Consider the following 16,373-nt stretch of genomic DNA (forward strand, 5'->3'; position numbering starts at 1 on the left):
CCATACCTCACCCGCTCAAAACCCGAACAAAACCGTTAGTGAGCTGTACTGGGAGTGAACTGGTCCTTGTGCTGCTGGCTTTGGCTTCGATGTGCCTGGAAAAGCATAACGAGGCAAGCAGAGCTGGCTGCAAAATGGGCAGCTGATTTAAAACCAACCCCAACAAACTATAGTCTTGGAAGCATTAAGGAATTAAGTTAGGGATTCACCTGGGTACGTTCAAAACTCACAACTCTGATGAGGGCCCAAGCTTTGAATTATCTTGGAGACTATAATGCATAGGGGGTTCAGCAGGCAGCAAAATGACATCTGAGTAGTAGGAACTTGCTGCAATCTAGTAGTGTTGTTTGGAATTTTTGCATCATTTTATATGAAAGGATTTGAATTTTGCATAAGGATTTTTTTTTATTTATATGTAAGTATTGAATTATTGATTTGAAGATTGTTGCAAGACTTCAGCATTGCCTTTGTTACTGGCTCTTTTGTAAGAGTTGTGTTTTACTGTGGTGGTGATGTGTTGTCAAACCCAGTTCTGATCTTCTGTATTAGAGAAATACAGGCTCAGAGCTGCCTAAGATGAGTGTGTATATTTTGCAAGGTGTGTGAGTCTAGAAGACAGCAGCCTGTAGTGCGAAGTGGCAAGTGGGTGCACTTCCGAAGTCATAAACATGATACAGTCTGAGAAAGAAGGGGGAGATTAAGAATGATGTCTGGATGCTTTGGAAGAGTTGAGTGGCTAAGGAGAGTAATTATCAACTGAAATCTAAGTAATGTAAGGAGGAAACATGCACTCCTAATGCTCTTTGAAGCTACGTACTGGAACGCTACAGAGAATGTTGATGCTTGAAAATATTTTAAAGTCTGTCTTAAATTTACTAGGTTGTCTTTAAGGAAGAATGAAAGAGGAAGCAATTCAGAGGAATTCTTGCAATGAAGCAGGATTTGCTCCAGTTGCTCCAAGCATCACTGTTTGTAACAAGTGTGTATGTACTCTGTGTGACTTAATCTTCAACATCTAACAAAATATGTATTGAATTAAATTGTTATTAGAACATAGCAGGACATGTTTATGAGTAAAGGTCTCTTTAATGATGTCTTGTACCATTCTAATCCAAATCATATTTCTATTCCCACTGAAACAATTATTTCCATGTCTGTTTGCTTGAAGGTGCCACTACACCTGCATTGTCATGTGGGTGTAGTGGCATGTTTTAGGCTAAAAATAAAAATAGATTGACAAGAGAGACCTAATACCAAAAGCTTCACCAAAGCTGGTGTAGATGACAGTTTCAGTGTCTTTTTAAGTGAGTGGTATCAACTTTGCTGCTGACACACCAGGAGAGACCTTTATTTCTTAATGTAGTTTTCATAGTTGCTTTTGGACGATGGGGCAATATTATCTGAACATAAAAAATGACAAAGGATAGTAGCTGGGCTTGTGTGCACGTGGGCTGAGAGAGATGCACTGTGTAAGGTCTAAGATCTGCTTGGCCCGACATACTATGCAAAATGCAGGAATTCTGCTCAGCGAGAACTTATGTAGAATGAATGTATCTGCATGTAAGTATTTGAAGTTAAATATAAATTAAATTCATCTTTACAGTATAATTTTCCTCATGCAATTGACCCAGATGATTTCTTTTCAGAGCTGCGTTTGCTTCCAACAGTTCTTCTGAACGCTGATGTGTTTGAAAGCCAACCAAGACTAGATGTTAAGGTTTAGCTTTTTGTAGTTGAAACCCACTAGTGAGCCCATAATCAGCTGCCAAACTTTATAAAGGAAACATAAAATATTATGCTGCCCACAAATACCAGCTGTAAACCACTAATGTCTGCATATTAGTTCAGTAACTTCGCAGTCACAAAGTTTAATTGACTAATGGGGTAACCTGTGGCCATCTGCAGCTTTGCAGCAGTGTTAGACCTGCTGCGAACAGGAGGAGGAAGTTTTACATAGGGGTTCATCAAGGTTCCAGTCTGGTTTTCTTCAAATGGCAGATAAGCTTCGAGGGAGAGCATGCTGGAGCACGCCAGTGTTTGGAAGGTAAATACTGCTTTCTAAAACAGAGGCAGAGATGGCAGTTACCAGTCTGGAATCGTTTGAGGAAAGCGAACTTCATCAAGAACGGTTTTTGTAGAGCATTGTCCAAGCAGTTTTACTTACAGAGATGGAAACCTTTGACTAGATACTAACCTTCGGAAGGGATTTAATAGGATGATGGATGTTATGTATACAATGGAGGCTGTGCCCATCTGCAGGAGCAGGGGAGAAAGCTGTCTCAAGATATGTATTCGTTAAGGAATGGGGAGCTGCACATTTCACCAGGGGAAGAATGTTGAACAGCAGGAGTGTTCTTGGGGCTGGAAGGAGAGAGGAATGGAGCTGGTGTGTGTGGGACTGGTCTTACGGACTGGGTAGGAGCAGTGGTGTGGTAGAGAGTTTGTTATGTATGGGATAAGAATGCAGCTCTACATACAGTTGTTCAAGCTGAGTAAAGTTGTGCGGAGAATTAAGTCTTATCAAAACAGATGAAAAACAGGACACTGTGCTGTCCCATATACCTCAGCTGATTCTTACCAGCGTGGGAGAATTCTGACCTGCGTAGTGCGTGGTGTGTTGCTAGACTTCTTCTGAGGTACAGGCAAGGGGACACTTCTGAAGGACTGACATCAAAAGTAAATGGGAAACAACATGCAGTAAAATGCAAGCTACTTATGTGTTGCTTACTTCAGAGTCAGTGCTTTCCAATGCCTCTTGCAATCAGGTCACGCTGATGCACCAGTGAGTAGTTAATGATGCACCAGAGTGGAAGAACTGAACTGAGAACGGAAGAGGAAGTTAAGCTGGAAAATCTGAAAAATGTAGGCAGTGATTGAAAGGTATTCTTGGAGAAAAGCATGATTCGATCAACACGATAAAGGCCGATGGAAAAGAATGGCTGGTACATGGGATGAAAGTGCCCTGTAGTTGTTTTGTGGGTTTTTCCTTTAATGGACCTCTTTTAAATATGGCATAAGTCAAGGAAGAATACCCTCTGCCTTGTTCGTAAATTGAAATGAACAGATTTCCCACGCCCCTCATCTCCTTATCATTATCCTTATCCTTAGTTCTCATCTGTGCTAAAGAAAAAGGTTTCCTGACAGGAGAATATGTTCCTTCTATTATTTATGTCCTGTGCTAAGATGCTTAAACTAACTCTTAAAAGTTTATTTGTTTTTAAACCATTTTATGATTGAAGAATTCTTTTAGTATTATTTTTGCATTTATCAATAACTATCAGAATTAAATTTCAATATTATAAACATCTTACTCCTGCTGCATCTCTCATACTGCTTGGCTCCTGCTGATGTCTTGCTTATAGCTTAAAAATATTCACTATAAGATTGATGCAAATGCTTGGAAAAGGTAATGCAAAAATATTATGTATTCTGTGCCTATATGGCTTCTATTTTTAATGGCAGAATTCAGTGAAAAATTCTCATTATGGACAATGTATAGAATTATTGGTCCAAATTGTAAAGTTTGGGTTGTTGGGTGTGGGGTTTTTTTTTGTTTTTTGGGGTTTTTTTTTGTTTTCTTTTTTTTTGTTTTTTTTTACATAGTCCTTAATGTGTTTGTTCTTCCTGTTGTCTGTGGAAAAGATGGAGATCTTAAACTGTAGCTGGTTTGTCCCTGGTGCAAAACCTGTAGAAATTCAGGCTGGGGTTTTTGTCAGTAAGAACCATGAGCATAATCGTTGTCATTGCAGACAGACTAGCCTCAGTTATGAAGAAGCCTTATACTGTACTGAATTTAGTTCTTTGTGTGGTTAGTTGTGTAGGGTTTTTGTTTTGGTTTGATTTTTTTTCCCCCCAGTTTTTCAATTCCAGTAAGTGAATGCACCAACATGTTAAAATGACATTAAAAGGAGCTTAATTCCACATCTGTTTGCATCTGAGATCTTGGGCATGCACATGAGAAAACAATTATATATATTTTGGAATATGAAGAATTATTTCCTCAGTTAATTGAATACAATTACCTGTAGTCATCTAAATGCTTATAATTTTGATAAGTGAAGGATAGTGTTCTCATTAGGAAAAAAATCTTTTGTTTTCATTGTTAGAAGCATTTGGAGAAGTTGGTAGATACACTAAAAAAATCAGTCTTGTGTCTTCTCTGAATATTGAAGAGGTACCTTTTAACAAGCTTAAACTTCAAAATACATAACTGCCTTTATTTGGCAATGTGGTTCATACTAGAAAAATTAAATTTGTTACCATGACAATTTTTTTCATTCGATGCCTTAGGAAAATATTACTTCATGTCAGCAGAAAAAAATAATATCTTGATTGAAAAGAAATAATCATTTATGCCTGAACACTCATGTGTTTCTTAGTAGTTCTATCCTACTGATAGGACCCCATGTAAGGTGAAAAAAGTCAGGCTTAAGTAGCAGCCATACTGAAAGGCTTGTATGGGAGTGCGTGTTTGATAAAAAAATTCTGGAAACTGTGCCAGCCAGAAGCACGTTTTCACTCTGTAGGATGGTATATGAATGATTACAAGTGATTAAACTGCTCTCAGCACTTTAAGAACTTCCACATTTTGTTTGCAGTATTCCTTGCTAGCCAAATATAATTAAAAATAATACTGTATTCTTGCTTTTTGTTACTGAATTTTATTAGAAATGGGAGAGAACACGAACCTTCTAAATACAAGAGGTTATCCCAGTGCACTTTTATACAAGAACTATGGGAAGAATCAATTGCATAGGAAAAACTGGATTTGTGATCTCACGTTCTCTTTTTCTATAAAATATGTCTAGCCTCATGGCTATTTTTTCATATTAGATTGTTTTCATTTGATGGCAGTAGACAACAAAACTTGTCAGAATGTATTGTTTGCAATCTCATGATATGTAGAAAAATACTAAATGCTTTTTGGGGTAACAGTTTGTATGCCAAAAGGCTTGTATTTTTTATGTTTAGCAGCTTTTGGTAGACATAAAATGTTTACTTCAATATTAGAAAATGTATTTTTTATAAAAGGCTTCTTGTATCTGGGAAACTGATACTCAGAAGAAATTTGTGGTGACATGATGGAGAGTGTATCTGTTTTTGTTAATTCTAAGTTTGCGGCATGTTGCTTATGTTAAAATAAGCATGGCAGAAGATAAGGAAGAAAGATTAGCTATTTGCCTTGTCCCTGTTGGACAGCACTAGGCAAGGCAGAACAATCTGGACAGAAAAAATCCCCCCAAAACCCAACCCCCAAACAATGGCACATGCCCAGCTGGGACAGCTGGAGGGATGCCTACCGAAGGCAAGCCTAGAGGAGAGAAAACAGCAACCCAGGACCTATAGCATCAGCAGGTATTCGGTATGACCTTGCGAAATGACAGAATCTCTTTACATTGGGAAACAAAAGGAGTTTTTCTTGGTTTGCTGTGACTCTGCAGGCACCACAGTTAGTGTACAGAGAGCTCTCTGTAAGTATAAGATCAGTCTTGCAAGAAGGATTGGTTTATAAGTTCCTTTATTTGTGATTAGACTCGACTTTGAACTACATAGATTTTTGTCTCCAAGTGGAGTGATTTATTTTGATGTCTGTTCTATTAAGATGTAAGTTTAGACTTAGATGAAATTCTGTATTTTTGGTGCACCGACTGCAAAGACAAGCTGCAGAAAAGTGGGCAGCTCAAGGTCTGGTTACAGTGGGTTTTCCCTGTCATGGAAAGGCTGGCAGTTCTTATTAATTTTGAATTTAGAGCGTAAATTAGCACAGACTGCAAGAGTGTGCAGGAGGTAATACTTGGTATGTGACCACATGATGAAAATGTGTTGGCGCATAACAGAGGTGTTAGGAAATTGAGAGTTTAAAGACAGAAGGTAGGAATTGGCAAAGGGTGAACACACATGGGAAACAGGTCAGTGTGATTAACAGTATCTTCTTAAAACGATCATTTCCGAAAAGCTGGGATTGGGAGGCCGCCCAATTAGGATCTTTGAAAAAAACCACCTCTTAACTGCTCTATAACTTTACAAGTCTTGTAATCATCTGGGTAGGACCACGCTTAAGAGACTAAAGTTAAGTCATTCTCTGCTTAAGGTTTGTGTAGCTGAGGTGTTTCTGTGACAGGGTAGACTCACTTGGGGTTAGTATTGTGATCTTCAGAGTGTGATCTTCATTTATGGGCCAAGTACTCTGTTTCAGCTGTATTACGCCAATTGTGTCTTGAATATATTTAGCCTCTTACAAGATTGTGGTCTTGAGGGAGCAAGAAGCATATAATGACCACCACTACTAGAAATAAAAATGGAAGAAGCTGCTTGTATGAGAGCAGTGTGCTCAGAGGAAGAGGAAAAATGCGTCAGGATTGATGACTTGCTTTGTGAGATTTTAATGGAAGCATTAGTTTGTGCAATTTGCGCAGCTGATAGATAGATGCTCTGGGTGGTAAAGATACTTTTTGCGAACAGAATTTTGGATGTCAGTTACAGTGTCTGAATGCTGGTTTCTTTTTCCTCTGCAGTGATCTAGAAAAAAACAATATCACAAGAATCACAAAGACGGACTTTACAGGACTGAAGAATCTCCGCGTCTTGTGAGTATAACACAAAACTTACCTTTCTTTAAAAGACTATTTTGGGGTGCTAGTACTAAGAATGTCCATAATTCTAGAGATCAAATGCTAGTAATTTCTGCATGTTATTCAGTTATTAGTAGTATCTTAAACCAGGCAACTGGAACTGTTTGTGATGTGAGTCAGTTAATTTTATTTTCATGCTAAAGTCTGAATGTCGTTTCAGAGCTATTTGATTGTTTGTGTTTCTCACTGGCTTTTAATAAACACTGTGGTGAAAATTCTGCTGCACTTTACAATCACTTGTGCATAAATCAATTATTCTGAAACACTAGCAAACAAGACTTTCAGAACTTGGTTGCTTTAAGGTACAGTCCCATTAATAGCACTTTTGCAGAAGATGAAGCAGAACTTGATTAAGGATACCCGTGGAAGTTGGACACAAGGACACCTGTGATGTTTTTTTAGTCTAATTTGAAGTAGTAAAAAAATTCTAGATGGTGCTGTCTCTTGATTTGGAAGGATCAATCAGGTGCTTAACTGTACTTCTAAATGAGCCTTGAACATCAAAAGGGGAAACAGTCTATAGCACTAGTCATTCCCTTTTTCTTGTTTTCTCTTCTATGAACCTCAAATGACACCATTAATTTAGTGATGAAAATTAGGATTACTTCACAGATATTTATTGTAGTCATACATAGAGGGTTTTTTTTTTTTTTTTCTTAAGAAAATAATCTTGGGTTAAAAGACCAAGATACAGATTTCTGAAACTGTTTCATTCCTTTCAGGAAAAGTTGGAGATTCTTTCTGTTTAAAGTGATTTCATTTTTCCTCTTGAAATTGCTCTAACGCTGTCTGAATTACATCAGGTAGTTTAGATCCCTTTCACATCAACATAGAAGCAGACCTAGATATCGAGGCCTCTTGCAGAAATACTGTGAGGATCTGGTATTTGCCTTGTGGAAATTAAGTTAATTGCATTCATTTTATATGTAAAATCAAATATATAGCTTTAAATTGGGTGTATATGGGGGGTGGGGTGGGGGGCAAAAAAAAAAAAGCCAGACAAGAGAACCAAATAGCTTTGAATGTACTGTACTGAGCTAGTTGAGGTTGTGCTCCTGGGTTCTTAAGTGTTTCTGGAGCTCTTGTTTCAAGTTCACTGTTGGTTTCTGTTTCCCTGGCCCTGTATTTGGGCACTGAGCGCTACGGTAGCGATGCGAGGTTCTCCGTGAGAAACATTGCCATGTCAGTGGGGAAATTGTACCTATGTGTAGAGCTGTATGTTTAAAAGCAGTGGCCAAGATATTTTTATTGAAAATGTTTCTGAAATGTGAAAAAAGGTATTTATTGATGTTAACAGTAACCAATGGTAAAGTTCAGTTTCTAATTTTACTTTGGAAAAAAAAATTATCTAGTTCTGTTTCTCAAGTGCCATTTATGCAATAGTGACGGCATTCTGTGTGTGCCATCTAGTTCATAGCAGTATTTTACTAAACTGTTGCACTTAATTCCAAGTTTTAGTGACTAAAATAAAAAACTGACCTTGAGTTGGTCCCAGCACTGACGGAGGCAGGTTGGTTTTCTCACTCCGTTCACCCCTTTTTCTGAAACAAGCAGCTGTCAGAAGTTAAGGAACACGCAAGTATTGTCACCAGCACTCCCCTGAAAATTCCTTTCTGTAATTCTTAAGGCTGCCCTCTGCAGTCAGTGTTTTCCTTGGAGTATCTTCTAAGATAAGTCTTTAAAACTGCAACTGTTGAAGTTACAACCGTTTAGTTGATAATTCAATCAATATATTTATTGAATCCTGCTGATGAAAGGGCAAGTCTTTTTTCCTACTACCTTAATACTTTCAAACAAGTGGTCATACACGAAGAAAACATTCCAAATCTATTGGAAGACTTTCATTGCTCTGGTTTCTCTCATCTCTAGTAGTGGAGTCATTTAGATTTCCTTGGCTCCCATCCCAACTGTCAATACCATTTTAGAAATCTATTAAAATACATGTACTATACTATCATTAATGTCAGCAGTTGGTTTGCTTTGGTTGGGTTTTTATGGTGTCAGACATTGCCTAATGCCGCTGCAGTCATTTACACTGAATGCCCTTAACAATAAGCAAAATATGCAACTGCTGTCTTTATGTAATTTTTTTTGTTCTGTGTTCAGTACAGGTTTATGTAACTTGTTTGTTCAGCCTTTGAGTAGTGAGGAGAAGTAGTCAGGATTAAAACCAGAATACATCTATTCAAAAAAATAAAAATTCTATTGGTTTTGTCTTCCAACTTAGGAAGACCGTCTGAAACTCAAGACATGCCATTTCATTGTTTAACATACTAATTTTTGTTGATTGTTGCATATTTCCCTGTTCTACATGTTCCCCTTCTGGTGATGTTTGACGTTTTCCTTGTTTTACTTGATGCAGCTTTTTTTACTTTGTGCACTTCTGCTCTCTAGAAGTCCTTCAGATTTTTCTTTGCTTACTTTTATGGTCTCTTCATGATTCTGGCTATTCTACATTGCTGACACCCTATTCTTTCCACTTTTTTTCCCCCCATGGGTGAGGGGGGCATAGCGGGAAGCACAGAAGTGTGAAGCCTGTCCCAGAGTTCCTAGAAAGGTGGTGTAGTCCTGTTTTCAGACATCAGAGTGAAGACAACAAGCAAGTGATAGAACAGTACAACAGAAGAAAACTTCCAGTATCAAACTGACACCACACTTTGTGCACCTTGTCCTTTTAACTTATCCCTTATAACTTCACCTTTTTTCCTTTTCCTCATGCAGTTTTTCCTCCCCCTGCTTTTAGGAATGTGCCTCTCTGGTTCACGTTTGGGTTTTTCAAATTTATTTCTTTTAAATCTTCAGATGTGGTCTTAGCTGTGGAATACTCTCTTGCTGTCTGTTTTCTCAACCACTGTCCAACTGAACAGCTCTGAGCATCCTCATAGGATGGAGCGTGAGGAGTGGCTGTTAAGAACAGGCAATACTAGTGCTTTTTCACTAGTTAGTCTTGGCTGAGCCCAAACTTACCGTCTGTTAAGTTCTTCCTTTCCATGTTTTAGCTAAAGCCACATAAAATGTTCAGAGAGCCTGGAGATTTAGTCCACATGTCTAAGTGCTCTTACAGAAGCAGAGCATGGGTGTGTGCTGGAGCACAGCACTGAGAGAGGGAAAAGGTCTGCTTAGGCTGGGCTATTGGTGTCTCTGTTCCTTGGCTTCTACTTTACCTACAGAGAGCATTTCTGCCATGTAAATGAATAGTTGTTTCCTGCACAGAGTAAATCAAAGAGAAGTCATTCTCCATTGCTTATAACTTCTCCTAGTCTCGGTCTCGGGGTGAATAAAAGCAGGGTTGGACACAGCAGAAGCCTGGGACTTCTCCCTTGTGTTCCCGCACTGTTGTACAGCGGGACTCTATACAGTTGTCACAGCTGCCGTAGCTGTATTTCTGGAGGGATTCAACTCCTTTGGATTCCTTACAAATGGTTTACTCTGGGACAAGTCTGAAATCTTTGCAGAACGTCAAGGCTGGACAAAAAAATATGTTGACATTGAGTGGGTTCTTGCTATGGGCTGTAGGAGTCAGTTATCTCAATTAGATTACAAAAAGCGAGAGTAATATACTAAGAGTGTAACCTCTCAGCATGTTTATGATTATAAAAGTTCAGGTACCAAAATGTTTACTAAATCTGGTGGTCAGGAAGCAATTTTTGAATCATTTTCCAGTTAGTGACCGATTCTGTCCAGATTTTTTAATAATAATCTCTTAATTATAACTGTTACTGGTACTTCTGTGAAAAGCAATTTTGTAGCCTATGTGAAGAAAAGCAGGGAAGCTCTTTTATTCTGTTGTCTTAAAATTAACTGATATTTTTGGAATTGCAGACACTTGGAAGAAAATCAGATTAGTGTGATAGAACGTGGAGCATTTCAGGACCTAAAACAACTTGAACGGCTGTAAGTATCTCTATTTATATACTGATGGAAGATCTACATTTTTTTTCTACCTCGCTGTTAATGGTAATTCATAATATTTCATGTGTATAAAATTAACTTCCTTTAAGAAAGAGTGGTGGGCATCTACCTAAATTAAAGTATACTTTTAAACACAGTTGAATTTATATTTCATGATAGCTAATGCTCGAAATAAAATGTACAGTTGCTTGCCAAGAAAATAGAACTGTCAGTGACACCAGAATCCTCATAACATTATCAAAAGGATGTTATCTGGGCAACTCTTAAAACTGATTTGTAGGTGAAAAAAAATTTGCTTATAATAGTCTTACATTATAATATATTTTTTACATATTTGGTTATATATATATAAATATATATATATATATAAAAATCCATGCTAGTGGAAGTTGCCGGTGTCTCCTTTGAGAACCACAGTATTTCTACAACTGCCTTTAGACTTAATTTTCTGATTAGCTTAATTTCCTTTAAAGTTGTGTAATGCCACTGATAGCAGTGGATTCCAGGATATCACGCAAGACTTAGTGGAAAAAAGGCTGTGGATTTCCTTTGCTTTTGATAGCATTAAAGTCATTGTTTTTTGAAAAGGGTGAATATAAGATATCTCTTAATCCAAAATCCAATTTATAGAAAATTACTGGCCCTCCATGAGTATAGGCTTATATATCAAAAAGTACAAAAGTAATCCTATATCCAATTGCTCCTCCTTATTTGGGTGTACTGGTTAGCATTATCATAAAGCTAGGTTAATTCTATCTACTTATGGTGGGAGCAGAACAAAATCTCTGTAATACTGAAATACTTCTGGGAATTATTCTTTCTTAGAGGTAGGTGACTAGAACAAAATTGCAAGCTGGTTTGGAATGCCTGGTTGTTAAATGGAGAAGCAGGGGTTTTATGTTTGAATGTTAACTTGGTTATCTGCAAGGCATTAGTTGTAGGACTTGATGCTTTCTAATTGATATTTTCTAAAGCCGTTTCAAGAGTTAAGTTCCCGCTAGCAATTGTTCAAGGGAAGTTTGGAGTATTGAGCATATGCCGTACTAAAACTGTTTCAGATGATCTCAGGATCAGATTTGCATTGAAGTTGTTTAACTAGTGCGTTGAACTTTTAAAATCAGTTTACTCAGGATTTTTGTCTTGAATTACAAAGCTCCATTTATGGCAATAAGGGAGATGAGTTAAATTCTGCTTATAACCCATTTTTACCTATATTCAATTAGAAAACACATTCAGGAAAGAGTTTTGCCATATCTGATTGATTTCACACTTCTTGGGCAGTAAAAAAATATAATCAGATTAATTTTCCAAAATTAACCATAGCTTAATACTGTAGAAGAGTTTGTTCATGTTACAGCTCACCTTTGAGAGTCATTATCCTAGCTGCTAAGTCCTTGTTTTAAGCTCATTTTATGTGTGTGCATGTGTGTGTACAGATAAATCTTTCTCATCTATTTAGATAAAGATAGATTTAGTTGGACTATGAAATGAGTTTTGAAAACAATCTGGGAGAAGGGCAAGCTATTAGTAACCAGAAAGCGTCACCTCGGTTTGCTGTTTTTCTGTACAGCCTGCTCTGTTAGCAAATGACCATAATGTATTTTGTGAAACCCAAAGTTAGGAAATATGATACCTTTAATAGTGTCTCTTTAAGTGTGTGATGTTTGAAAGCCTTTTTATTCTTCTCCCCCCTCCCTCTCCGTGCAAACTTTTAACTTGGCCTGTTAAACGTACTGCATCTCTGCTTCTCTTTTAGGATTGCCTGTCATTAAAATATTTCCTAAATTAATGTAGTATGAAAGGGAGGCCTGGAAACTTGCAACTTTTTGGTATTTTAGCTTAAATCATTTTTAGAACAAAACTATAAATCTGGTTGGTTTAGGGTTTTTTTTTTTTTTGGGGGGGGGTTTGCTATGAGTCAGTAGGCTTTGGAGAATGAACTGTGGAAAGTTTGGCATAACTTATAAAGGCTAAATTGCAACATTTTAGGTAATATTAAAGCTATTTTATTAAGTATTGTCAAACATAGCAAAATGTTAATGAAGAAAGCATGCTGGCTGGATTTTAAAAAACTGGCTTTTTTCCATTTAATTTCTTTCAAATAACAAATAAAAATTGCTTATATTGCTTCAATTTTGGAATAATGTTCTTTTTTGATCTATTGAAGTGAATGCAAAAGCAATCATTTACTTCTTTTTAAACAAAGCAGCTGCATTGGTTCAGACTTTAAAAAACAGGAGTAATTTCTCTTTCTGGCAAAATACCATATAGAAAGGTCTTTCATTCAAAGTAACTGTGGAAGTATATTGTTCCACTCCCCACCCCATGGTAATCATTCAAAGGGCATAACCTGAAGTGAATATTATTTTAGCTCAATGTATTTTCACTTGTTTGGCTATTTGAAGCAAGTCCATTGTTATTAACTGAGTAAATCAGTGGAACTTTGTTTGAAATGTCCTGGATAACCATCTAATAAATTTTAAATAAAATATCGGTGAAGATGTTAGACACTGCTGCCGAAAGCACCATGATGATGGCTCTCTAGTTGCTTGGATTATTCTCTTTTTTAAGATTTTTTTATATATATATTAGTGTGTGTATGTGTGAGATTGATGCTCACAATTCCAATGGAGCATCTACAGGCATTATTTAGATATAGAGCAGGATATTGTAAAAATTGTATATTAAATTAATAAAAGTTGGGCAATATCAGTTGAAGGAAGCACGTAATGCAAAGTACGTTAAAATGGCAGACAGTACAAAGCTGAGAAATGAAGTGATGGTAGATGGTAGAAGCCACTTACTACTTTGGCCTATTTGTACTCAACTTTCCCAAATATACAGGAATTGTAACCATTGGCTTTTAATAAAATTCAGTGTGTTTTAGTATAAGTTGTCCAGCTGAATCCTAAGATTTGGAATTCTTGAGAATGTCTAGTGGTGCTTGCCATAGTGGAAAACCAGAAATTATTCTAGTGGGTTTATTCCAATAAGTTTCCATAGTTTTATCCCAAAACATAAAGATTAGTTGTGAGGTAGCTGACCGTAAAAGGTCAAGCAGTTAAGAGACAACATTAATATATATCTATGTATCTAATTGGTCACAGAGCGTACTGCCTTCTACTTGTTGCACTGTTGTTGAGTGTCAGGCAAATCAGCAGTGCTCATACGCAGTGTAACAGGGGAAAGGCTGTAGAGCCTGTGTGACAGTGTGACTTGGATGTCTGAGGTGCTAGCACCACCTCGGTGTGTCGCCTGTCAGGATTGTTAGCTTCTCCCGGGCTTCTCTAGCTATCACCTTTCCTCTAGCTCTGAAGTGCTTCTTTCCAAAAAATACTACTAATTGATGTTGAGTGATAGGATTTGCAGGGCAGCATGCATCTGTTCAATAAGCATGTAAAAAGCTATGGAAAAGTTCTGCTACAACTTGAAAGTGCCAGTTGTAAATTTTGATAGGTCTGCCCTTCTTGCCAGTAGCAGGGTAACAGTTTCAGATCAACACCTGTGCTTGTTGATGTACGGAAGGTTTCAGAAACCGAAGTTCTTTTTTTCTAGTTGCTTTCTGCAGTTTTTTCCTGATAGTTAACTGCAAAAGGTCTGACCTTCATCCTCTTTCCTCATGGGTTTTTTTTTCTCTCTTTTTTCCGCTGTGGTTTGAAGTAGCATGCGTATGGCCATACAAACACAAAGCTCTACTGGCACGATGTATTATACCCAAATTTATTTTGGATTTTAGCATTTCACCTGTATGCTTTGCTATTAACACAGCATATGATTTTAAGAGAAAATTATTATGAAATTTCATGTGCAAAGAGGATCAAAACCAAAGAAGCATAGTAGTGGGCCTAAAAGATGAACCAAAATTTCTTCTAGAGACAGATATACATTACACATTTATGTGAAAAATGAAGCAGGATATCAGACACCAACCAATCCTGACTTTTTCCACAGCCATCTGCCAGAAATTGTCACGTAACTGTATTATCTTCAAAAGAATGGACTTTGGCTGATGGCTTGTTCTTTCTACTCAAATTAGCGTCTTTAGCTAGCATAAAAGATCTCAACATCTGAAAACACTAAAAATGTGTTTTTGTTGTTTAGAGGAGGGGGGGTGAAATGTGTAAGCATGGCCAAATCAAATCTTTTCAAAGTCGGGAAAAAGAATTAGTTTTTGGGGAAAAAAAACAAAACACAAAACACCCCAAAACAAAACCAACGAAAAATCTACGATCCAGATTTTAACCCTAGCGTATACATGTATGAGTTTGGTCTTGTGGGTGCTAGGACAGAGGTCAAAATAGAATATTATTTTTTTTTTTACCTTTAACTGCAGAGATGCTACTGTGCATTGAGTCTTTGTAAGTAGCTTCCTAAATGCTTCATTAAGGTATTAAAGTATGCTTATTTGGCATAGTGTACTGTAAAATTGCTATAAGTGACCAAAGATGCTATGGAGAAGAATAAATTTTTATGTGATGCTTCACAATCTGGATTTCATAAATGGAGATTGAACAGGCTTTAAATAAATCATGTAATACAAAAAGCATCTTCCATAATTAACATGCTGAGTGGAAAGATTGCTAAGTGCTTCAGAGTAGTGGGCAAAATAATAAAAGCGTTGGACAGTTCTTTGCTGTTGTAAACAAAAGCTTATTGCAAATCTTTGGCAGCATGGACAAATCTATAGTGTTTAGGCAAGGCTTGCAGTGCGTGCAGTTTAGATGTTTTTCTGGAACTGCAAACACTAAACGTTTATGAAGCCATGTAGATTTGTAAGTATGCAAGACAGTTTGAATATAAACTTCCAGAAAAAAAGCTTTATTGTTTTGTGTCTCCATTTCCCTATGACATTATGAATAACGTATCTAATCTAATTGGAAATCGGCAATCATAAAACGCTTATCTGGAAATGCTGGAGATCAAAGACACACTAAAATGGATTTAGACCTGTGATCTGACGTGTAATCACTTTCATTACTTGCATACTTCCTTCTTCCTTTTCAAGCTACCACGCCCGAGTTGGTGGAGTACCAGGTTTGCTACCAAACTCCCCAAGAACAGGCGCTGCTTTAGGACAGAGAAACGATAACCTTTTGCCTGTATTCTGCTACCAAGCCAGCTCTTCACAGTTGGCCTTCCCCATCTGCGGAGGGTGGGAATGGTCAGTTGTGGCTGCTAGAGTCACCCTGAGGCTATGGTGTCTTTGCATTTCAGAGGGGTGCATTTCTTTGCATTCAAACCAAAGGTGGTAGCATCCCCGGTTCACTCCTGAGAAACTGGGTGTAGCATCTGCCAAGTCTTCAGTTACTGTTTCACACTGGGCAAAAATACTGCTGCAGCAACCCCCCATCGGCAGGGCCAGATGAACCTGTGCTGCCTAATCCCAGACCACAGCCTGTGTTGGTGACGTGATCTTTTGTAAATGGGGGAAACCAGTTTCTAACAGAGACCAGCTACTCTCTGTGAGAGCTGGCAAAGAATATAAAACAAATGAAATTCAGTTCGTGACACTTTCAGGTGTGTTCTTGTTCTCCTGATTTGAAGAATAGTTCTGGTGCTGCCTGCACCTGTGAACTAGCAATATGAAGTTCCTTACTGCATTGGCTGATGACTGAAAGTTCAAGTAATATTTTTTCATGTTGGGTTAACATTTAATTAATATTATTAATACTGTTTGTCCCATATCTTCTGAGAAATTATTCTAGTTAAAAAAAAAAAAAGGAATTCTATAACCAATGTCTGAAAAAGTAGTCTTTTTTTTTTTTACCTTGCATTTTCAAGCTTAGCATTGCCTTTCCAATGAGTGTCCGTGTGACTGTTTACATTGTG

General features: G+C 37.4%; 1 protein-coding gene across 1 annotated transcript in view; it reads left to right on the forward strand.

Moving 5' to 3' along the window:
• The window catches only part of SLIT3 (slit guidance ligand 3), a 531,568-nt gene that overhangs the window by 16,611 nt on the left and 498,584 nt on the right, over window positions 1–16,373 (forward strand). Inside the window, exons 3-4 of the mRNA XM_027810336.2 lie at window positions 6,516–6,587; window positions 10,455–10,526. Of these exons, the coding sequence (XP_027666137.1) occupies window positions 6,516–6,587; window positions 10,455–10,526 (144 nt within the window). The remainder of the gene's footprint in view (window positions 1–6,515; window positions 6,588–10,454; window positions 10,527–16,373) is intronic.

This window comes from Falco cherrug, chromosome 8 (assembly GCF_023634085.1).
Source record: "Falco cherrug isolate bFalChe1 chromosome 8, bFalChe1.pri, whole genome shotgun sequence".
Lineage (NCBI taxonomy): Eukaryota > Metazoa > Chordata > Aves > Falconiformes > Falconidae > Falco > Falco cherrug.